A 24,914-nucleotide genomic window follows, 5' to 3' on the forward strand; every position below is an offset into this window, starting at 1 on the left:
TTGCTATTGAAATGTTTTCTTTTTTATTTGTAATAGCTTTGCTAAAAATGTGTTCAATACAAATCTTTCAGAACATGGTTTACTTGTAATAACTAGTTTTTGATACCTGGCTGCTTATCTATTTAGTATGTACTGTAGGCTTGTCACAGAAAATTGCACCTCAACCTTCATTGCCAAACCTCACTGTTTATCAGCTGCTTAATCCTAAGGCCTCCAACAATCCGAATATGAAGATGCAAGTCATCTCTTCCTTAATTTACACCACAATCCATTCTTGGTATGAATTGTTGCACCGGTGACCAATTCCACAGATTCTGGAGAGCCTTTCAACTCCACATCAAACTTCTGCAATAACATAGCCAGCGCAACTGTTGACTCCATGAGTGCAAATTGGTCTCCAACACATTTCCTGGGCCCTCCACCAAAGGGTAAGAAGGCAAAATCGGCTATAATCTGACAATTACACCCAAAAGGTGGAAGTCAAAGAAGTGAACAAATGATTCATTGTGCTTAGAAATTGGAAAGCAACTGATGAGAGACCTCATTTGGATATAATGCTCCTGGGCTCCGAGATGGATCAAAACCAGTCCATCCTTCAATTTCTTCACTCTTTCTTTGCACTAAAAACCTTTCTGGTTCAAATTCATTGGGTAAATCCCAAAAATATGGAGATCTGTGTAGATTATAAACCTGAATGGGCAAAATACAAACAAACAGAAAATATAGATGGGAAGCACAAATTCAACCAAATAATTTACAAGGAAATATTCTGTCTAATTTACTCTGAAAAGGAAGTAGGTTTAATATCAATGGTTAAGGTACTTCTTTCCCTCCTCTTTGCCCTTTTCTTTTCCTTCTACAAGTCCTCACACATGCTATGCACAAGATTCAAAATTTTTTTTTAAAAATAAAAAAAGGTAACGTAAATGCTTCTACTCACAGAAATAAAGATATCAGTTCCTTTTGGAATTGCATAACCATCTTTACTCCCCTTGTATCCTCCTGCAAAATTTAAGTACTTTTGCAAAATGCATCAATTGAAAGAAATAAATGGAATATTTTAAATTTTTGTGCAAACCATATTGGTATACTTTACAGGTCTCTTTCACCATTCCCATAAATATATCTATGAAACTAAAGTTCTTAATTTTAAAATAGCGGTGAGAAAAGTGTATCAGGCCAACCCTTGGTAGAGCTTTATTAGTTTCCAAAAAATATAAGATTGGTCATTCAATGTTTTCCTTCACAGCACAATTCATCTGCAAGTGTATCATGGGCTCAATGAACATTAGAAGAATCTCAAAAACGACAGTTAATATCCCAAGGACCAAGTAAGCAATAGTACAAGTTATAACCAAGTTCTCAAACTTGAGCATACAAGCAATTATTATAAAAATAATTCAGAAATCAGTATTACCAACAATTTTCTATTTGATACCAACGAGAAATACCTGGCAAGACATCTGATTTGAGTGCACGCCTAATTAGCAATGGGGGCTGAGGATACAAACGAAGAGCCTCTACAACAATAAGTCTTATGTACCTGAAAATGTCCAGGCATAATCATATTTCAGGTACCAATAGCAAGACAAGGAGTCCATTGACTTGGGATTATTGTTGGAGTTTGATAAATTTTTCCTGGATTTCTAATAAAATAAATTTATTTTGCTGATTAAAATAAAATAAAATAAAATAAAATAAAAAAGGAAACCAGGAACCTATGTCAACCAAATAATGGTGCACTTCGGCCTCCATTCGGCCATTTATTATGGCAGTCAGTTTCAGCACAAGCATGACATAATCTTGGGAAAAACTCTTTCAACTATACTACCAGTTTTCTGGAGAAGCTCAAATATATATCTAATAAGCATATTGATTTAGAAAACAAATAAGAATATGGCTTCAGTTAAAAGTTAGGTAATTACCCAGTTTTCACCTTGAATAAAGAAACTCATATGAGAAGCAAGCCTCTGTTTAATATTGGTTCTCTGTTTACTTATTTGTGTGTTTGTGTTTATTTATGTGTTTATGTTAATGTTGGAAATATTAATCAAGGAAATACACTTAGGTATTTTTAGAATACCCCCTAGCGAGTAGAATCAAGATCATAAAGTAAAAGATCGATAGACCCACACTAATTTCTTAAGCAGTTCAAATGTTGGCTTTCCCTGACCTAGCACCGTATCAATCTCTGCTTGAGCTTTTCTCATTTTGGACGGATTCTGCAATTTTTGAAATTAATATACACCCATGAACACCAACTCAAGGCAGAAGAAAGAACTTATTGATCAATAGAATTACTAGAATACCAGAATTCTATGAGGATATTGGTGAGATTAAGTCAGATTTGGTATGAAGAAACATATACCTGCACAAGAAGAAACACAGCCCAAGTAAGAACAGCAGCTGTTGTTTCATGGCCAGCAATGAGCATTGTCATCAGGTCATCTCTTAGCTGTTCAAGAAAAATTTCAAAAAGTAATAAAATCATTTGAGAGTCTTCAGTTCCATTCAATCCTGTGGCAAGAAAAAAGAAATCGAAATTATTGATATAAGAACTGGTAGGGAACTAAAAATATTTTACCTGACGGCCATCAACATCAGCTCCTCGCATATCAACAAGAAATCGCAAGAGACTCGCATCCTGAAAGTGTTAAAATTACTGTGCTATATTTGAAAAATTTTGAGGATCTTTAACCTTATAATAATCTTTATGCAGATAATTTTGCTGGGTGCTTATTTCGGCTTCTTTTGAAGCTACATGGACTTTTAGTGTGGTTTATGTGTTTAAAATTTGCAATTGAAGTTCAATGTTCAATTTGAAGCAGGTAGCTGCAGAAAGTTGAACTGCCTGTAGTAAAAATTAGAGGTAAAAATAAAAAAAAGACGCTTAGTTTCATGCCTATCAATCCTTAGAATCCTCAGGCATCACTTTCAAAATTCTATGTGCATCTCATTTAAAGTTGAAGTTGCATCATATATATTTATAAGAGAAGTATAACAAGCATATGCACTTATAGGGTTTGATGAAAAAAGATTTTGATTTGCTTTGCATTGTTTGAATAAGGTTTAAAATACAAGATTCTTCTTACATTCATATCATATGTATAATGTAGACTACAAGTATGAACAGATTTGCAATTACTAAAAGTCCTAAAAACTCTAGAGCTTCTTAAATTCAAAAAATAAAAAAGGCGTGAAAGTAGACAAATTAATTACTAATGCCTATTCGGCATGTGCCAGATCAGATCTTGGGCATTGACATGCTTCCTAAATACTTATATTACATGCAGCCGTCATGCCTCATTGGTATCTTTATTTTTATTATGTAAGTTAATATCTTTCAGCTTACAACCCAAAGAAAGTACATTATGTTTCACAAAGTATGTTTCAGAAAACATGTACCCACCTTTATATTTGCATAGTCCCTTTGCTGCAACTTTTCAACATCTGTTTCCTGTAAAAGAATTTAACCAAAGTCGAGATCTGGACAGTAGCTCTGAGCCTCTACTGCATATATTGTTGTTGCATTTGCAATAAGTAACTAAATTAAGAAAAATACACGAGATCCAGTGCTATCACAGATAAAAATTATATATTGCCAGGCTAGCAATTCATTAGTCTTCTATTTCTTTTTCTTTTTCTCCTTTCTTTTTGAATTTTCTTGTTTCCCTGCACTTAAAATATTTCTAGTAACTTGAGTTTCCTTTCTTCTTTCAGTTAAGCCCCTTCTCTAGGTTTAATTTTATTTTTGTGGTGTTTGAACTTTTTAATCTTTTTCTTTTTCAGTATTTGAATGGAAAAAAATTTAAAATTGAATATCCGAACTATTAAAAAATTGCAATCAAGTGCATTTAGCCGGAAAATTAAAATACACCATTTTACTCAATAAATAATATCAAACATAAACATGCATTCAATTCATCTCTCTTTTTTCATTTTTTTTAATTTTTTTATTGCTTTTAGATCTTTTCTCTAAAACAAAGTCTCAAAATTTCTTCTAATTTTCTTTCAATTCCAAAACAAAATAAAGAAAAAAAAAAGAGTGAAAATAAATAAGAAAGAAAGGTATAATAATCTAGAGAAATAAATAAAGTAATGGGTTAAAATGGTTCATTTTGATTTTCCAATGAGATATTCCGGCTAAATACACTTAAATTGTATACAAATTATTAGTTTAGACACTCAATTTTAAACTTGTTCGTTCGAGACACCAAAATAAAAAAAATTAAAAAGTTGAAACACCACAAATATAATTAACCCAATTTAAAACTCTGCCTATATGATGTGTTTATAGGATGGCTTTCAAAACAAACAAAGTGGAAATGATTTAATTGCATTTCATTTTTACAAAATATGTCAACTGTTTCTCATTGAATATCATAAGTCATGTCAAAGATTCTAAGCCTTAATCCCAAACCATTTGGTTTTTGAAAGTTATAATGAAAAAAAAAAAAAGGTGGATGATTAGAGTTTCTAATGGGATATGTTCAAGAAGCAAAATTAAACATAAAAATAGAGGATCCTGGAGCTGTTTATAATATAGGTCAGGCAGTATGTATGTTTCGAACACTAAAATAGAAGAGTCCTTTGCACCTAAACTTTTGTAACCATGATATCCAAGGTACCAAAGCCATCAAACCTTGGATTAACTGCATCACCACAGAAAGGCGCAACAGTTGTAGGAACTCCTATTGAGAAACTGAATAATAGAGATTGAAGAGTCAAGGCTTCACAGACAAACTTCAGGCATCAAACCCAAGCTACTGCACTATTGCATCCACGATTGAAGTGCATCAGACAATAAGAGGCAACAATTCCCACAGGAATTTTGATCGACAAACTAAATAACAGAGCATTAAAACAAAAGTATTTATTGACTCAAATAAATCCCAAACCTTCATTAGACTTCTAAAACCAGTCATAATCATCTAAGGTTTTCAACTTCAAAGAAAAATAAAAGGAATAATCTAGCCTAAGCGACAAACACTCAATAAACTAGTAAAGACACCAAACCACCATTCAAGAAAACCAATAATTGAAAAAAAATACCCCGACTTTCTAAATTAAAAAAAAAAAAAAAAAAGAAAACACCTTACTTTCTAAAGTTCTAGTGCCTGAATATGTACCTAATTTACTGAAACAACATGATTATGGGACTCTATAAAGATCCTGATAAGGCATACACAAAATATCATTCTGAGTTTTCACATCTTTAAACTTGCTCAAAGTGCATGAGAACGACAAGGATGCAGACCAATATAAAAGTGATGTCCTCATTGCCATTCACCAAATAAGGCATTTTGTAACCCATAAAGTAAGTCATCTCCTCTGTCCTTCTCAATTTTGTAATTGATTTTAACCTATGGACACTTGGATCGATCTACATATAATGAGGAAGCAAATTATGATGCATATGAGGTTTTTGCTACCAATTAACAGTATTCTTCTATCGTTAGGCAAATTGTGAAAAGTTTAAAGTAATCGTTTTAATAAATCATCTCATGGGGGAAAAAGAACACACTTGTTCCAGTATATAGGAAGAAAAGGTAGCAGACTAGATTTATTGTTTGTTTCATGTTCTTGCAATAGGAGTCACTTCACAGATTGTCATGTTATACAATCAACGCATTTTCCACCACTTGGGACATAAAAGTTACAAGTTACCATATGAAGGCATGAATTAATCAATTGATTCTTGTTAGATTAAATGCATTATAAATGTTACCACCAACATAATTCAGGTTTTAAAACTAAAATATTACCAACAGAATGATCAACAACAATGGTCATAAGATCATTTAATTTATCCATATTTCCTTCCGTAATCCAAAAGGAGTGGCTTTCTCATTACAATAAATGATTCATAAATACAGTTAAGATCTCAAAAAGACTTATCATTTGATAGCAAAACACACAAAGCAACAATAAAAATAGAAGCACAAGTGAAGGGTAATGGAGTTTCAAATACAACAATCTCTAATTAAGTAATATTATTAATTAAATTCTACATAATAATGAATATTCACCTCCAATCATGAAAGTTGGGATTTTTTCTCACCTGTCTACTCTCTTTTGCATTTCTGATGAGTCCATCAAGACAATCATTGATAACTTTTAGGTCATTGTGGAACTTCCGCTGTCTGGGCACTATCCACCTTGCCAAAGGAAATTTCCAATAAGGAATATAGAAAGTGGATCTATGCTCAGCTTCAAAAAGAGTACCATATACTGCCTGCAATAAATTTTTACAAGATCCAACCATTAAACTTCAGCATTTGGCGTAGCCTACATAAATGCAAAATTATGACATTATATGTAAGAAAATCATGTGAAAATAGTAGACAAATTCAGTTCGTCTCAAATGGCTTATGATGCATAATCTGGATCTGCCAATCCAGTACACAAATCAATATGTTGATGTAGTTCAATTTGACTGATGCAAATTTAGCAAAACTAGAATCAACAATATGTTTAGTGATCCTACCAAAATTAGATTAGAAGTTCAGCGACCATTTATGCAATCAAGCTACCAGGAATCCTTTTTTTTACCCGGTTACACATGCACAAGGAGAAGATTAAAAAAAAAAAAAAGCACTAGGATAAAAAGAAGGCAGTAGCTTAGCATGCAGCAAATGTAATGCCACATCATGGTACAAATTTTATCAAACCTTAATCACAGGTGATTCTTTTGTAACAGAACCAAAGTCATAGTTGAAGACTCCTAGTCCAATGATATCAAGAGCTAAACTTGAAAATTCTGCTTCAAGATCTAATTCAACTACATTGTTACCATGAGAATCCTCCCGGTCTAGTAGTTGCTCAAATTTTGATATTGATCTTTCTGAACAATCTGTAAATATCTTGACCATAGCTTCCAAATACATGGAATGAAATCCAGGAGCAATTACTGCATATTAAAATAAGAAAATCGAAAAATTATAATTTTTTCTTTATGAAAACAAATACAAACTAAATAGAGTACCTGTGGTGTTGGTGAAGTAACTACCAATTGGACCAAACTTTCATTTATCACAAACAAATCCTTTTGACAAGTAGGCAAAACACGAAGCACACGGCATCAGTATACTCTTAAATTCGAGTCTGACAAGCAAACTAGAATTAGAAAAATGTGTTGCTTTCCAGGCCCAGGAGGTTCTTAATTTGGTCTCATTTGCAAGATCTGATTTCCGCATTAAAAAAGGAAATGATATCTTACCCTTGCAGTATAGGAATCCATATATAATTTGTTTTTTCTTAAACTCCATATCTAGTCTTTTTTGGTTCTAGGAAACTATATCCTAGTATTTTTTAGCATTGTCAGTTAGAGTCTTTAAGTTGTAATGCTTGTGAATTTGCTAAACATACAAGGAGTTCTTATATTTCCCATAATAATAAAATTTCAGTTCCTTTCATGACTCTTTATTCGGATGTATGGGGTCTTACTACTGTTTTCTTATCTAGTTATAAATGGTTTGTCACCTTCATTGATTGTTGTACCGGATTAACTTGGGTTTACTTGCTGAAAGCAAAAATTGAAGTGTTTTCTTGCTTCAAATCTTTCCATAACATGATTAGTACACAATTTGATGCGAAGCTTAAAATTTTTAAGGGACTAGTGATGGAACAGAGTATATAGATAGTATGTTTCAAGCATGTTTAGACTCAAATGGAATCATAAATCAAACTAGTTATGTGAATACTAGTGCGCAAAATGGGGCATTTAAAAAAACATGGACATTTACTAGAGGTAACCAGATCTCTTTTATTCACCATGAATGTTCCCAAGACTTTATTGGGGGAAATGAAGAGCTTTCTGCAGCTTATTTCATTAATGGGATGCCTCTTAAGACACAATTTTAAAAGCCCTACAGCAGCCTTACAGGGTAATACCTTATATATTATTCCTTCAAAAGTATTTGGTTGTGTTTGTTTTGTTCATCACAGGCATGGAGGCAAGTTAGAACCTAGAGATTTAAAACGTGTATTTGTTGGTTATTCTGCCACTCAAAGAGGTTATAGTGTTATCATCCTCCAACCTAAAAATGTTTTGTGAGTATGGATGTGACCTTTAGAGAGTTTGAGCCTCATTTCTTCTCAGCTCCTCTTCAGGGGGCATCAGTATACTCTTAAATTCGAGTCTGACAAGCAAACTAGAATTAGAAAAATGTGTTGCTTTCCAGGCCCAGGAGGTTCTTAATTTGGTCTCATTTGCAAGATCTGATTTCCGCATTAAAAAAGGAAATGATATCTTACCCTTGCAGTATAGGAATCCATATATAATTTGTTTTTTCTTAAACTCCATATCTAGTCTTTTTTGGTTCTAGGAAACTATATCCTAGTATTTTTTAGCATTGTCAGTTAGAGTCTTTAAGTTGTAATGCTTGTGAATTTGCTAAACATACAAGGAGTTCTTATATTTCCCATAATAATAAAATTTCAGTTCCTTTCATGACTCTTTATTCGGATGTATGGGGTCTTACTACTGTTTTCTTATCTAGTTATAAATGGTTTGTCACCTTCATTGATTGTTGTACCGGATTAACTTGGGTTTACTTGCTGAAAGCAAAAATTGAAGTGTTTTCTTGCTTCAAATCTTTCCATAACATGATTAGTACACAATTTGATGCGAAGCTTAAAATTTTTAAGGGACTAGTGATGGAACAGAGTATATAGATAGTATGTTTCAAGCATGTTTAGACTCAAATGGAATCATAAATCAAACTAGTTATGTGAATACTAGTGCGCAAAATGGGGCATTTAAAAAAACATGGACATTTACTAGAGGTAACCAGATCTCTTTTATTCACCATGAATGTTCCCAAGACTTTATTGGGGGAAATGAAGAGCTTTCTGCAGCTTATTTCATTAATGGGATGCCTCTTAAGACACAATTTTAAAAGCCCTACAGCAGCCTTACAGGGTAATACCTTATATATTATTCCTTCAAAAGTATTTGGTTGTGTTTGTTTTGTTCATCACAGGCATGGAGGCAAGTTAGAACCTAGAGATTTAAAACGTGTATTTGTTGGTTATTCTGCCACTCAAAGAGGTTATAGTGTTATCATCCTCCAACCTAAAAATGTTTTGTGAGTATGGATGTGACCTTTAGAGAGTTTGAGCCTCATTTCTTCTCAGCTCCTCTTCAGGGGGCATCAGTATACTCTTAAATTCGAGTCTGACAAGCAAACTAGAATTAGAAAAATGTGTTGCTTTCCAGGCCCAGGAGGTTCTTAATTTGGTCTCATTTGCAAGATCTGATTTCCGCATTAAAAAAGGAAATGATATCTTACCCTTGCAGTATAGGAATCCATATATAATTTGTTTTTTCTTAAACTCCATATCTAGTCTTTTTTGGTTCTAGGAAACTATATCCTAGTATTTTTTAGCATTGTCAGTTAGAGTCTTTAAGTTGTAATGCTTGTGAATTTGCTAAACATACAAGGAGTTCTTATATTTCCCATAATAATAAAATTTCAGTTCCTTTCATGACTCTTTATTCGGATGTATGGGGTCTTACTACTGTTTTCTTATCTAGTTATAAATGGTTTGTCACCTTCATTGATTGTTGTACCGGATTAACTTGGGTTTACTTGCTGAAAGCAAAAATTGAAGTGTTTTCTTGCTTCAAATCTTTCCATAACATGATTAGTACACAATTTGATGCGAAGCTTAAAATTTTTAAGGGACTAGTGATGGAACAGAGTATATAGATAGTATGTTTCAAGCATGTTTAGACTCAAATGGAATCATAAATCAAACTAGTTATGTGAATACTAGTGCGCAAAATGGGGCATTTAAAAAAACATGGACATTTACTAGAGGTAACCAGATCTCTTTTATTCACCATGAATGTTCCCAAGACTTTATTGGGGGAAATGAAGAGCTTTCTGCAGCTTATTTCATTAATGGGATGCCTCTTAAGACACAATTTTAAAAGCCCTACAGCAGCCTTACAGGGTAATACCTTATATATTATTCCTTCAAAAGTATTTGGTTGTGTTTGTTTTGTTCATCACAGGCATGGAGGCAAGTTAGAACCTAGAGATTTAAAACGTGTATTTGTTGGTTATTCTGCCACTCAAAGAGGTTATAGTGTTATCATCCTCCAACCTAAAAATGTTTTGTGAGTATGGATGTGACCTTTAGAGAGTTTGAGCCTCATTTCTTCTCAGCTCCTCTTCAGGGGGCATCAGTATACTCTTAAATTCGAGTCTGACAAGCAAACTAGAATTAGAAAAATGTGTTGCTTTCCAGGCCCAGGAGGTTCTTAATTTGGTCTCATTTGCAAGATCTGATTTCCGCATTAAAAAAGGAAATGATATCTTACCCTTGCAGTATAGGAATCCATATATAATTTGTTTTTTCTTAAACTCCATATCTAGTCTTTTTTGGTTCTAGGAAACTATATCCTAGTATTTTTTAGCATTGTCAGTTAGAGTCTTTAAGTTGTAATGCTTGTGAATTTGCTAAACATACAAGGAGTTCTTATATTTCCCATAATAATAAAATTTCAGTTCCTTTCATGACTCTTTATTCGGATGTATGGGGTCTTACTACTGTTTTCTTATCTAGTTATAAATGGTTTGTCACCTTCATTGATTGTTGTACCGGATTAACTTGGGTTTACTTGCTGAAAGCAAAAATTGAAGTGTTTTCTTGCTTCAAATCTTTCCATAACATGATTAGTACACAATTTGATGCGAAGCTTAAAATTTTTAAGGGACTAGTGATGGAACAGAGTATATAGATAGTATGTTTCAAGCATGTTTAGACTCAAATGGAATCATAAATCAAACTAGTTATGTGAATACTAGTGCGCAAAATGGGGCATTTAAAAAAACATGGACATTTACTAGAGGTAACCAGATCTCTTTTATTCACCATGAATGTTCCCAAGACTTTATTGGGGGAAATGAAGAGCTTTCTGCAGCTTATTTCATTAATGGGATGCCTCTTAAGACACAATTTTAAAAGCCCTACAGCAGCCTTACAGGGTAATACCTTATATATTATTCCTTCAAAAGTATTTGGTTGTGTTTGTTTTGTTCATCACAGGCATGGAGGCAAGTTAGAACCTAGAGATTTAAAACGTGTATTTGTTGGTTATTCTGCCACTCAAAGAGGTTATAGTGTTATCATCCTCCAACCTAAAAATGTTTTGTGAGTATGGATGTGACCTTTAGAGAGTTTGAGCCTCATTTCTTCTCAGCTCCTCTTCAGGGGGAGATTAGGATAGAAGAGGAAGCTCACTTAGCTCCTATGTCCATATCTGGTCCTGAACAATTTATAAATCTAAACACTAGTAATAAGCATGAACCAAAAAAGGGTAGACTTGATAGGCCAAATTTAAAGAGGTACAGTTGAAGAGAGAAGGTTAATGCTATCACGCATGATACACCTGGTCAACCATCGTCTCTGCAATTAGGTCCTGAAGAATCATCTGGTGAGTCCTCTATAATTCCTGGTTTTAGTTTTGATGCAATTCCTTCCATTAATATTCCTAACTCTGAACCTGTTGTTGATAATATTGATCTTCCCATTGTTCTCAGGCAGGAAGCGTATCGAGATCCAAAATGGAAAGTGGTAATTGTGGAGGAAATGAAAGCTTCAGCCAAAAATGGAACAAAGGAACTTGTTAGCCCTTCATTAAGGAAGAAACTAGTGGGATGCAAATGGGTGTTCACAGTAAAACACTTGGCAGTTGAAAGTATAAAGCCAGATTGATGGCAAAGGGATTTACTCAGATCTCTAGAGTGGACTATCAAGAGACTTTTGCTCCAAGTGCAAAGATGAACACCATTAAAGTCTTATTGTCCTGTGCAGCCAACCTGGACTGGGGCATGCATCAATGTGATGTAAAGAATGATTTTTTGCATGATCTAGATAAGGAGTGTACATGGATATTCCTCCAGGTAGGCATGGCCGGTTCATTGAACCAATGCGGTTCCGTGAACCGGAACAACCGATTATGGGTCGGTTCAAGTTCAGATTTTAACGTTCACATGAACCTTAACCGGCCCTTGAACTGCCGGTTCCGATTTAAAACTTTGAACCGACGGTTTTGGTCCGATTCTGATTCATCTATAGTACGGTTCAGTTCCGGTTCAAAATGAACCGGTGGCCATGCCTACCTCTAGGCTTTGATAACGAGAAAACCAAACGTAAGATTTGCAGATTGAAGAAAGCATTGTATGGGCTAAAGCAGTCACCTAAAGCATGGTTTGATAGGTTCAGTAAGGCCATGGTTTCCTTTGGTTATTCTCAAAGTAATGCTCATCATACCTTGTTTATCAGACAATGTAATGGTAAGGTCACTTTACTAATTGTCTCTATTGACAATACGATTGTGACTAGAGATGATGAAGAGGAGATTGCTCGCTTAAAGAAGTTGGCTCAGGAGTTTGAGATTAAGAACTTAGGAGGTTCCGGGTATAAAAGTTGCTACATCATATAAAGGGATCTTTGTCTCTCAAAGGAAATATATCCTGGATCTCTTGAAAGAAACTGGACTGTTGGATAGTAAACCAGCTGACTCTTCCATTGAAGTTAATCACAAATGGCAAGCAAGAACGGGAGAACCAGTTGACTTGGGTCAATATCAGAGGTTGATTGGCAAATTGATTTATCTCTCACATACTAGACCTGATATACCATATGCTGTAAGTCTAGTTAGTCTATATATGCATGATCCCCTTAGTTCTCGTCTTGAAGCTGTCTTTTGCATTTTAAGATATCTAAAGTTTGCACCTGGAAGAGGTCTACTTTCTCTAAGCACAGTCACCTAAAAACTGAAGCCTTTATTAATGCTAACTGGGTTGGATCTCCAGCTGATAGAAGATCAACTTCTGGTTATTTTACCTTTGTTGGAGGAAACCTAGTTACTTTGAGAAGTAAAAAGCAGACTGTAGTAGCACATTCGAGTGTAGAAGCGGAATATAGAGTTATAGCTCAAGAGGTTTGCGAACTGCTATGACTAAGGAAGATAATGGAAGAATTATGAATACCAAAAGGAAAATGTTCAACTTTGTTCTGTGATAAGAAGGCCGCCATTAGTATTGCTCAAAATCATGTTCAACATGATCAGCCAAAGCATATAGTTATTGATAGACATTTCATAAAAGAAAAAATCATACAAGAAAAAATCATACAAGGTGTTTTTGAAACTTACTCATATGACTTGGGATAATCAAATTGCAAATGTTCTCACTAAAGGCTTAACAGCAAATAATTCCATAATGTGATTTGCAAGTTGGGCATGTGCAATATCTATGCACCAACTTGAGGGTTAGTATTGACTTATACGATTCTTAGGGATCCTTGATTTCTTTTCTTTATTGTAAATTTCCTATATAGTTGTAGGTTTATGTGTATATATACACCTTGATGTAAATTACAAGTACACAAGAAACAGAGAATCAATTTCTCCCAAAAGGCTTATCTATGATAATTAAACATCAGAAAACTGTTTGATTGGCTATTACTATCAGCAGAACATCAGAATCAATCACTCAAAGATCACTTATAAGCCTAACCAAATTGCACCTCTAAACACACTCAAAGTCCACCACCTTTATAATTTCTATTACTCTCACATAATTGTAAACCATAAATTTCAGTTAGCTTACTCACCAGCTCTATACAGATTTCTAACACTAAAAGGCCAGAAATTCTGCTTCTATTTATCAATGAAACTATGCATCCTCTCTAACTCAAACCAAATATGAGAGTTCACACTCAGGATATAAAACAAATTTCCATCTCCAACCTAAAATGTGTATACTTCTCACAGGTCTTCAAATCTGACCCGCTCGCCCACCCCCCACCCCCCCCCCTCTCTCTCTCTCTCTCTCTCTCAGCAATCAAACACTGTTTTGTGTTTTATCCATTACAAGTTTCACTGATAGGAATGGGCCCAATCCAAAGCCTTTCAAGGTGTACACAAGGAGCGCAAAAAGTGGCATCAGCATGGACAATGGCCTGGGGCTGGGGCTTTTATGCAGAGACTCAGCCCATGAAAAAGGGACAGCTGGCACAGTTAGTTACACTGGGGAGAGAGAACAGCAGCATATAACGTGAGCAGTACCTAGGTTGAATCATCTTTGGATATTATTCCTTTTGGCAGATTTATTTTGTGGAGAAACTTTTGTTTCTTGGCTTGGCTTCCTTTGGGGCCAAGATTTCTTTTATCTTTTCATGCTTTCTATCGGGTTGTAGTTTACAGTTTCTAGATTTCATGATTAGATTCTCAGTGTTTCATCGTTAAGATTTTAATCCAAATCTACTTGATCCATCTTGTTCTTTGTTATTAATTCCTGGTGATATGTTATTTGGTTTATTACTCTGTTCTTTCCTCTATCATTCACCATGGATTCTTCCTCTAACCATAACTTTCATTAACTGTTACATCAATTATCTTGCAATTTTATCCCTTCATTATCACTAAGTGCCCCTAAAGGCTCATAGATCTTCCTCTGGGAAAGTATGCATGACCAAAAAATCCAAGCATCCTAAAGAAATTAAATTTTTCCGAAGGCTTGGCTTGTGCCTTGTGCATCTAATTTTTACATTGTTAGTCCTAACAGCCTCTAATCTAGCATCATTGGCTTCCGAAATGGATTGCTTGTCACATAATCACACATATTAGTACAATATATATCATAACAAACATGAAAAGAGCAAGTCTACAATTCTTTTGTTGAAAATTAACCCTAAAAACAGTACTTGTACTGTCCTCAGGACTCTTCTAAACAAATTGTCATCCTTTTGATTTATGTTTAATTTGTTGTATCTCATAATAGTTATAGCACTTCTTGAGCATACAGAAAATACTTGGTCAATGATTTGATATAATCTTTCTTGCTCAGAAATTGCTCCCATTTTGGAATACTCCTAGCACAAATAAAGTTTAGAAACCTAGAAGTTACTTTCATTGACTGACCCCTGTGAATCCCACACCATCAATCTCAAATTCCATTTTGTCCGACCAATACAAGACATAACAGGCATTTTGTATAACCTTCGTCCTAATTCACCATTATATTCATAGACTGAACAAATAAAAATTGTCATTCACTTATCTAATTCCATCATAAAAACAAAAACAGCAAACAAAAAAGTTTCAGCAAGACTCGGGACAAGTCAATGCTTTTCAGAATGTAGCATAAGTACTTATAGCCTTAGCCATAAGCAAGGTAAAACTTCAAACAAACATGACTACAAATTGATCACCTCTTCTCCTTTCCTTCCACGTTCCTATATCTGCAGGTATAAGTCCCTTTCCCATTATTGGTTCTAGAATATCAGCAAGAACTCCCTGTAAAAATATCAAAATTTCATTAAAAAGAAGAAGAAGAAGATCAGTAATGAAGCGCTAGAACATGAATTGATATGAAAGGAAGATCACAAAATTATCAAACATAAAAACTAGTTAAACCATGTAATGAGAAAACTCTTTCACTTTCACAAATTTTCCTTGAAAGTTTAAGACAACCTTCTTTACAATCCTTTACTTTTTAAAAATATTTGGATAACTGTAACTCAACTAAACTAAGAATTGATCCAATAACGATCCCCTTACATGGATCTTTTTTCTCAATTCTACATATTCTAGAACTGTATTTGTGAAAAGATCTAGCATTGTTAAATACTAACTCAATACTTCACACCAAATAAATCCACCCTCTACTCTTATAACTCAGTGGTTTTGGACCTTCTATATTATGCATTTGTTGTCTCTTTTGAGAATGCCTACACTACCTTTTCACTCTTTGATGTAGTTTATATCCTCCGCATGGACTAAGATTTTGTTAGAATGAATCTTAGTTAGTTATGAACTAAAATTCATCAGTAAAGTACTCAAATTAGTCAACCAAAAAAAAAAAGATTGAACAACAAAACTACTCCCTAATAATTAAGTTGAGAGAAGTCTAAGTGTCTTTCAACATGATGCATTCTTCATTGATACATAATAAATTCTTGCAATCAAAAACTTTTACTCCAAATGGAACAATAAGAAACTATTCTAAACTAATAAAACTCAACAAATACTCCATGTTTGGAATAAATGAATTCTACAAAATTTTGTGGAATTCATTTACAAATCCAAATTTGTGTTTGGAATAGAAATAAATAAAAAAAAGTTTCATATTCTAACAATTCAATTCTAGGAATTTGAATTTAACTAACCAAATTCTACCGAAATATCTGGAATTTCAAAATGAATTCCATAAAATTAAACAACCCAAAACTTTATGAAAAAATTATCCATCTTCCTAGCCTTTTAAAATTATTATGTCAATGGTATTTGTTGAAATCTTTGTGATTAAAGTAAATATTGTGTTTCCTAGTTTAGGTTTATTCCTAATTAGTGTAAAGATTATGTTTCCTAGTTTAGGGATATTCCTATTTAGATTATTTCCTATATTGGAACAATTTTTGTATATATATAGTGGAGTAGAGGTTGAAAATATATCACAAATTGAAAGAAATAAAACATATTCTTTCCTTTATTTTCTACATGGTATCAGAGCCATTGCCGTGAATTTTTCGGCAACGGTTTCAGTTTGAAATAGGGCTGAGATACACACAGTGCCGCCAGGAGTGGGAGTTGGCCGTCACCGCCCAGCTCAGAAGGAAGAGGGACCGCCGATCAGCCCTCCGTCCAAGCCACATCGCTGTGCACACGCGCCTCCAGAAGTTTTCAGCCGTTCTTCACGCGCCGGCGCGTGCGGCTGTTTCCGGCGAGCTCCGTCGACGTTTCTTGTTCCGACGAGCTCGACTTGTTGTGGCGATTTTTCCCCTACTGTTCTTCAGCACCAGTTTTGCGTTTGGAATTTTTTTCCGTTTTTTCCGCTGTTTTTCTACAGCTGCTGGTTCTTCACACTTTTGTTTGAATTATTTTTTAATCTGACAGTATGGGTGACGGAAAGAAGGTGGATATAAGTTTTCACTCAGAGAGTCCCTCACTTCAGATTAGTCCAGTGAAGTTAGATGGAACAAACTACCTAGCTTGGACTCGGTCTTGTTTATTATTTATTGAAGCAAGAGGCTTGCAAGGATACCTTGATGGTGGAGCGACTAAACCAGTTTCGACAGATCCGGGTTTTAACAAATGGAAATCAGAGAATTCTCTTATTATGTCTTGGTTAATAAATTTTATGCAGCCAACTATTTCTCGAGGATATTTGCTTCTTGATACAGCTAAGAAGATATGGGATGCTGCTTCACAGACGTATTCACAAACTGGAAACTATGCTCAAAGGTATGAATTGCGACAGAAAGTTCATGAAACCAAGCAGGGAGATCTGACCATCGCTCAGTCTTTTGCGGAACTTAGTGGGTTATGGCAGGAACTAGATTATTATCAAGACTTTCAAGCAAGATGTACTGATGATGCGACTCAAGTTCAGAAGTTGATTGAAGTAGAACGTGTGTATGATTTTCTGGCTGGCCTAAATAACGAGTATGATCAGATTCGAGTCCAAGTTCTTGGACGAGATCCTTTTCCATCCTTACGACAAGCATACTCATTTGTACAGCAAGAGGAGACTAGGAGGAACGCTATGGTTCACAAATCTACCATTGACAAAGCAGGGTTGATTGCTAATTCTGCAAGAGAACATATCCAGGCTACAAAGAACAGTTCTTCAGATAGAGATCAATTATTTTGTGACTATTGCGGTAAGAATAGGCACACCAAGGAGTTCTGCTGGAAATTACATGGACGCCCAACTAAAGGGCGTGGAGGAAAGCGGGTCAGTTCTTCTAGACCACAGGCACACATATCTGATAGTGGAGCTTTATCTGAGGAACCATCTACTGCTGGAAGCTTTTCTGATAAGGAGATTCAGTCCCTAAAACGATTATTGTCACAGCTTGATTCGTCCTCAACTCAGACTGCGGCCTCCAATTTTGTTAATTCAGGTAATGCTTTTCTTACCTTTCTTGCAAAAATTGCAAAACCCTCTTGGGTTATAGATTCAAGAGCAAATAAACATACAACGGGCTCTATAAAACATTTCCTCACATATTCTAAATATCAAGACACAGACAAAATTCGCATTGCGGATGGCTCCTTAGTACCAATTGCTGGCACAGGTTCTATTGACTGTACTTCCAATATTAAACTCTCCCATGTTCTTCATGTTCCCAGATTTCCTATTAATTTGTTATCTGTCAGCTTAATCACAAAAACACTTAATTGCAAAGTAACTTTTTACCCGACTCATTGTATATTTCAGGAACTGAACACGGGGAGAATGATTGGCAGTGGTAGCTTGCGCGATGGACTGTATCTGTTGGATGACTTTTGTCGTTTTTCAAATTCGGGTACCAGTCAAGCTTTGTTAGGCACTTCTAGAAATCCTTCCGATGAAGTTATTCAATGGCATAGGAGATTAGGACATCCCTCTTTTTCTGTTTTAGGACGTTTATTTCCCACTTTGTCTGCTAAATGTGATTTGAATTCATTAGTATGTGATGCTTGTGAACTTGCCAAACACACCAGGCATTCTTATTCTCCGATTAATAATAAAAATTTGATTCCTTTTGCTACTATTCATTCTGATGTTTGGGGTCCTACTAAAATTGTCTCTCTTTCTGGTTATAGATGGTTTGTGACCTTTATTGATTGTTGCACTAGATTGACTTGGGTTTATTTGATGAAAACAAAAAATCAAGTTTTTTCGTGTTTTCAGAATTTCCATAAAATGATTTGTACTCAGTTTGATGCGCATGTTAAAATCCTAAGAACTGATAATGGTACTGAATACATGAATGCAGATTTTCGTACCTATTTAGATTCTAATGGTATTATCCATCAGACTAGTTGTGTCAATACTAGTGCTCAAAATGGAGTAGCAGAAAGGAAAAATAAGCATTTACTGGAAGTAGCTAGGTTCCTTATGTTCACTATGAATCTTCCCAAACCATATTGGGGGATGCTATTTTGACTGTTGCTTACCTTATCAATCATATGCCTCTTCGTACTTTGAATTTTAAAACTCCATTAGAAGTTCTTCAAGGAAAAAACTCTTATATTGTACCTCCTAAAGTCTTTGGATGTGTTTGTTTTGTTCATCAGAATGGTCTTAGCAAATTAGATCCTAGAGCCTTGAAGTGTGTGTTTGTTGGTTACTCTACTACTCAAAAAGGATACAAGTGTTATCATCCTTCTTCCAGGAAATACTTTGTGAGTATGGATGTTACCTTTCGGGAGTTTGAATCTTATTTTTCTTCCTAGGGGGAGAAATATCAGATGGAAGAGGTGATGGATGACATTTCTTTCCAGGGGGAGATTCTTGTAGACATAGATAGTAAGAGAGAGCAACCACCCAAATCTCTAGGAAGATTGGATAGACCTGATTTGAAAATCTACACACGGCGGACTAATACAGATACAACCATGGAGCATGAGACCTCTGATCAACCGTCCTCTCCAATTTCTATCCCTGAAGGTACAGAAGAGCAAGAACTTGGTGAGTCTTCTTTAATTCTTGTCGATTCTGATCCTAATCTTGATTCCAGTCCTTCTGATAATGACCTTGATATCCCTATTGCTCTTAGAAAAGGAGTTAGAACATGCACTAAACATCCCATCTCCCATTTCATCTCCTACAATGCTCTGTCCCCTTCCTATAGAGCCTTTGTTTTGTCTGTTTCTTCTGTTTCTATACCGCAGGATTGGCAAGAGGCATTACAGGATTCAAAATGGAAGGCTGCAATGGTTGAGGAGATGAGAGCATTGGCAAAAAATGAGACATGGGATCTTGTAACTCCTCCACCAGGAAAGAAGCCAGTTGGATGTAAATGGGTGTTCACAGTTAAACATAGGGCAGATGGTTCAATTGAGAGGTACAAGGCTAGATTGGTAGCCAGAGGATTCAGCCAGACCTATGGTGTTGATTATCAGGAAACATTTAACCCTGTAGCCAAGATGAACACAATCAGAATTTTGTTGTCTTATGCAGTCAATCTTGACTGGGAGTTACATCAATTTGATGTTAAAAATGCTTTTCTACATGGTGATTTGAAAGAAGAGGTGTATATGGAGATTCCTCCTGGATTTGGTGATGACAAAACCAGAGGAAAATTTTGCAAGCTGAAGAAGTCATTATATGGGCTAAAACAATCACCAAGAGCATGGTTTGAAAGATTTAGTAAAGCTATGCTTTCCTTTGGGTATATTCAGAGTGATGCTGATCATACTTTATTCATTAAACATCATGAAGGTAAGATCACGTTGCTTATTGTCTATGTTGATGATATAGTGATGACTGGAAATAATGAAGAAGAAATAACTCACTTGAGAAATTTGTTAGCTAGAGAGTTTGAGATTAAGGATTTGGGAAAGTTGAGATATTTCCTTGGGATAAAAGTTGCTAGGTCAGAAAAAGGGATTTTTATTTCTCAGAGAAAGTATATCCTTGATCTCCTTAAAGAAACTGGTATGTTGGGATGTAAACCTGTAGAATCACCTATTGAAGCCAATCATAAGCTTCAAGCTGGAGTGGGAAGTTCAATTGACATTGGCAGGCATCAGAGATTGGTTGGAAGGTTGATTTATCTTGCCCATACTAGACCAGATATTGCCTATGCTGTAAGTTTAGTGAGTCAGTACATGCATGACCCTCGGGAGTCTCATTTAGAAGCAGTGCATCGGATTCTGAGATATTTAAAATCAGCTCCAGGTAGAGGACTTCTATTTTCTAAACATGGCCATTTAACAATAACAGGCTATACAGATGCGGATTGGGCTGGTTCCCTTGATGATAGGAGATCAACCTCAGGTTATTGTGTTTTTGTTGGAGGAAACCTGGTCACATGGAGAAGCAAGAAGCAGGTTGTTGTTGCAAGGTCCAGTGCAGAAGCTGAGTATAGAGCTATGGCACAGGGAATCTGTGAACTTCTATGGTTGCGCAGATTAATGGAAGAGTTAAAGTTGGTTGAAACAACAAATATATCTTTATTTTGTGATAGTAAAGCAGCCATCAGTATTATGAACAATCCAGTCCAGCACGATCGAACTAAGCACATAGAGATTGATCGTCACTTTATAAAAGAGAAGATAGTTGAAGGTGTTATAAGCGTCTCCTATATAGCTTCAAAAGAGCAACTAGCTGATGTTTTCACAAAGGGTTTGCATAGCAAGTTGTTTCATTCTTTAGTTTGCAAGTTGGGCATGAGTAATATCTATGCACCAACTTGAGGGGGAGTGTTGAAATTTTTGTGATTAAAGTAAATATTGTGTTTCCTAGTTTAGGTTTATTCCTAATTAGTGTAAAGATTATGTTTCCTAGTTCAGAGATATTCCTATTTAGATTACTTCCTATATTGGAACAATTTTTGTATATATATAGTGGAGTAGAGGTTGAAAATATATCACAAATTGAAAGAAATAAAACATATTCTTTCCTTTATTTTCTACAGTATTTTAGGAAAAAAAAATGAATTTTCAATTTGTAAAACTTTATTTACAAATGAATTCTAGATAGAATAAATTTATAAATGAATTTCACATTTTGAATTCATTTGCACCGGACAAATTGTTAACATATTAAATTTTAAAACTTTTCATTCATTAACAATTTGAAATGCAAGTTAAAAGAATTAAATTTACAAAAAGGCAAAAAGCATCCTGCCAAATGAAAGAAAAAGAAAAGCTGTCAATGTAACTTAAAATATATCAACATGTTTAATTTGATTACTCTCTTTCTCTCAACAGAAAATTAAAACCTCAAAGATAACAAAAGTTATGGACATGTTAATTATTATTGTTATTCTTTTTTAATTTTTGGGATTTTTATGTATTGTTAAATCTTTTTTCTGCAGACTAATTCAAGTCTTTCTCCAAAATGAGTTTACTATATAACTAATAAGATCTTCCATTTTAATAGAATCTTTAACAATACGTATAATTTTAAAATAAAATCATTTTCCCTGTACTTCAATGTTTATTTTAAAATTTTGGATATTTGAATTGAATAAGACTAATTTCAGGGACTAATTTGAACTTTTTCAAAAATTTAGTTGGACAATCTTAATTGATGTAGTTTTTCTTCCTATAAAAAAATTTCTATTATATCCTAATTATCATTGCAAATTGGCAGTTAAAGTACCCATGTCCCCAGTGTTAAGCATGTCGTATGTTGATCACTATTCCTTGTTATAAAAGTTTTGAGAAAAAAAATTAAAAGAAATTAAAAGAAACATGGAAAAATATGGAAAGAATTTAAGAGGACTAATCAAAAGAAATATGGAACAATAGAAAAGCATTACAATAACCTACTTACAGTAGGAACTTCACAAGGCAAGTATTTTGCTACTATTCAATAGTTAAACAACCATTAATAGCTAGATAGTACTCTTTTGGATGAGGATAGCCACATAAAATAAATAAAGAAAGGAGTTATACTCAACAGTTAAATTGCTAAAATTGCAATCTGAAGAAATGGCAAACAAAAATCTTCATAAAGTTTGATAAACTACTTTTTGAAAAATTCTACATTAGCTTAGTCACTGATACTTCCTCTTTCTCCAGCTCTTCCACCTCTAGCAAAATGCTTAGTGAAATTTCCTGAGGCTAAAAAGGAAAGCAATTCCACATCCTCATGCCCCTCCTTGATTTTTGTTAGGAAGAATGCAGTCAAAGCATATTTCATATCAATTTACATGAAACACCAATTTATATCATTCTCAAAAAAAACATCAAGTTCCCTGATAGCATTAGATCCATCGTCACATAGATTCTTTCACCTATATATATATTATACAAATTTACATGAATGCCTTTAGATGAGCATTATTCACATGAATATGAGCACTGCAAACTGAATGAGAAGCAAAAATAGATTCTTTCACCTATATATATCATACAAATTTACATGAATGCCTTTAGATGAGCATTATTCACATGAATATGAGCACTGCAAACTGAACATTATGTGAACGAGTACAAGACAGTACCTTATCATAAGAAAATGCATTTTCTCGAAGAATATGTCTTGCAACAATGGGGTCTGATACAACAACGAATGCTTTTGGTCCAAAAGCAAGTTTATACACAGATCCATGCTGCCACATTAAAGAGAACGAAATCAGAGTCAGGCATTCATAATTATTAAAGGACAAATAACAAAGACAGAGAAATACATCACAAGAGAAATGAATAGGGAACAACACAACCTGTCAGTCTGATTTGAGTGTTTTGAGAGAAAAATTATTCTTTTTTCTCACAACCATAATCTATACAAAGAGCCTCTATATATCCAAGTTATAAACCTTATATAGGAAAATTTCTATAATCCTAATATAGGAAGTATTCTAAAATTCTAGTGTAGGAAGAATACAAATCAGTAACTTCATAAAATAGGAAGTAAATAGTCAACACAAACTCACTTCAGTAGTAGCATACAAATATCCATCCAAGCAAGCAAAAGAGCAATTCAATATAAGGGAATCACCTATCAGCCAATACGGATTATCAGGGTGACAAATCGAGTCCATGGACAACATAGTAAAGACTACTGTCTATAGGTAATACTCTCAGAGTAAGTTCAGAAATCAGAATCATCAAAGTTAGATATTTAAAAGGGAAAGCAACAAAGTACCTCTAAGAACCAGTCATACAGGGAGAAGAAGAGGGGACGACCGAACAGATCAGACACTGCACCTTCCGCTGTAGGCATAGAACCTAGATTTCCCCCACTTAACAAATTGGTAAGCAAGTTACTAGCATTGTCCAGAAGGTTCCTTGTTTTAGGCTTATCAGTACTTGTGGACTGGCATCTATGTTACAATGACACAAAAATTCACAAACAAAGTGAGACCACCAAATTCTGAATCAATAAAATAAATATAGATCTATAGAAATAGCTAATATGTTTGTAACTATATTTTGGATAAAGACCTTAAGGTTCTAATTAGTTTTTTTATCAAAAAAATATTTTATTTTCTTGTTGAAATAGCAGTTCTTTGAATTTGATTTAATCTGCGAAATCATCATCTTACTATTTGGCACAACTTTCTCAACAAGCTTCAACTGAAAAAAATAAATAACTAAGGGAAACTTTCTACTTCACCAATAATACCATTTGTCGGGAAGAATTAAAAAATAAAAAAGCCCCAGAGAGACTCTTACCTCTTCATTCTATTTTAGAATTGAGTAAATTATGCTTATAATTTCTGTAACATATACTTCTCCTTTACACCTTTCCATCAAATTCTCAATGACCAATCAGCCTATGAGAAAATAAGAAATGAGAAATTAGAATGAGGAAAGTACCTAATGGCAGGAAAACCTTTTTTAGCCTTGGAATTGAGAAAATGATAGTGATACGGGGATTTTGAGACACCCACAACTCCAAAATCATTTCTGTGAAAAGAACCGCCATAACCAGCACCAGAGCCAAGCTGCAAGAGAGAAGTAGTGGCTGTTGATGTTAAAGACATCTCTGCATTTGCTTTTTGTTTCTGAGTGCGTTGGGGCTCTCACTTACTGATAATTTATAAACAAAACAAAAGGAGCTGAATTCTAATGCATTTACAAACCGACCAAAACAAAAGGAGGACAAGCCACTTCATCTTCGTGACATTGTCTGTGTTTTTATGCACTTGGTTACGCTAAGGTCACATAGTTGAATCCTAATGCTTAGTAAAGTGAGTTGTCCACAACTATACTTCGATTCGGTGATTCTATAAAAAATTGAAAATTGTTTGGTGTGCTACCTTTATTGCTTGGCTGCAGTTTCAGCACAACCTCTAATTTATTTACAATGTTTATCGAACCCGCTTCATTTAGTGTCAGATTCAATTTAATTTTTAAAAAATTATCATCTCTAAATTAAATTTTAACATTTTCCTCCTTTTAAAATATTTTATCTTAACATTAAAAAATGAAAACTATTAAAATGTTA

The 24,914-nt window shown here is 34.4% G+C and overlaps 1 protein-coding gene across 1 annotated transcript; it reads right to left on the reverse strand.

Moving 5' to 3' along the window:
* Positions 1-24,705, reverse strand: CYP97B3 (cytochrome P450, family 97, subfamily B, polypeptide 3). The gene is made up of 14 exons (XM_012211037.4): positions 24,284-24,705; positions 23,610-23,787; positions 22,966-23,073; positions 15,232-15,316; positions 6,672-6,910; positions 6,062-6,235; positions 3,410-3,457; positions 2,585-2,644; positions 2,369-2,455; positions 2,134-2,222; positions 1,452-1,543; positions 941-1,002; positions 541-690; positions 1-453 (listed from the first exon to the last, which is right to left on the reverse strand). Exons 1-14 carry the CDS (start codon positions 24,448-24,450, stop codon positions 241-243), a joined length of 1,752 nt encoding a protein of 583 aa, XP_012066427.1. The 5' UTR covers positions 24,451-24,705; the 3' UTR covers positions 1-240.
* Between the last annotated feature and the right edge of the window lie 209 nt (positions 24,706-24,914).

This window comes from Jatropha curcas, chromosome 2 (genome assembly GCF_041381405.1).
Source record: "Jatropha curcas cultivar XTBG-Jc1 chromosome 2, XTBG_Jcur_1.0, whole genome shotgun sequence".
Classification (NCBI taxonomy): Eukaryota; Viridiplantae; Streptophyta; class Magnoliopsida; order Malpighiales; family Euphorbiaceae; genus Jatropha; species Jatropha curcas.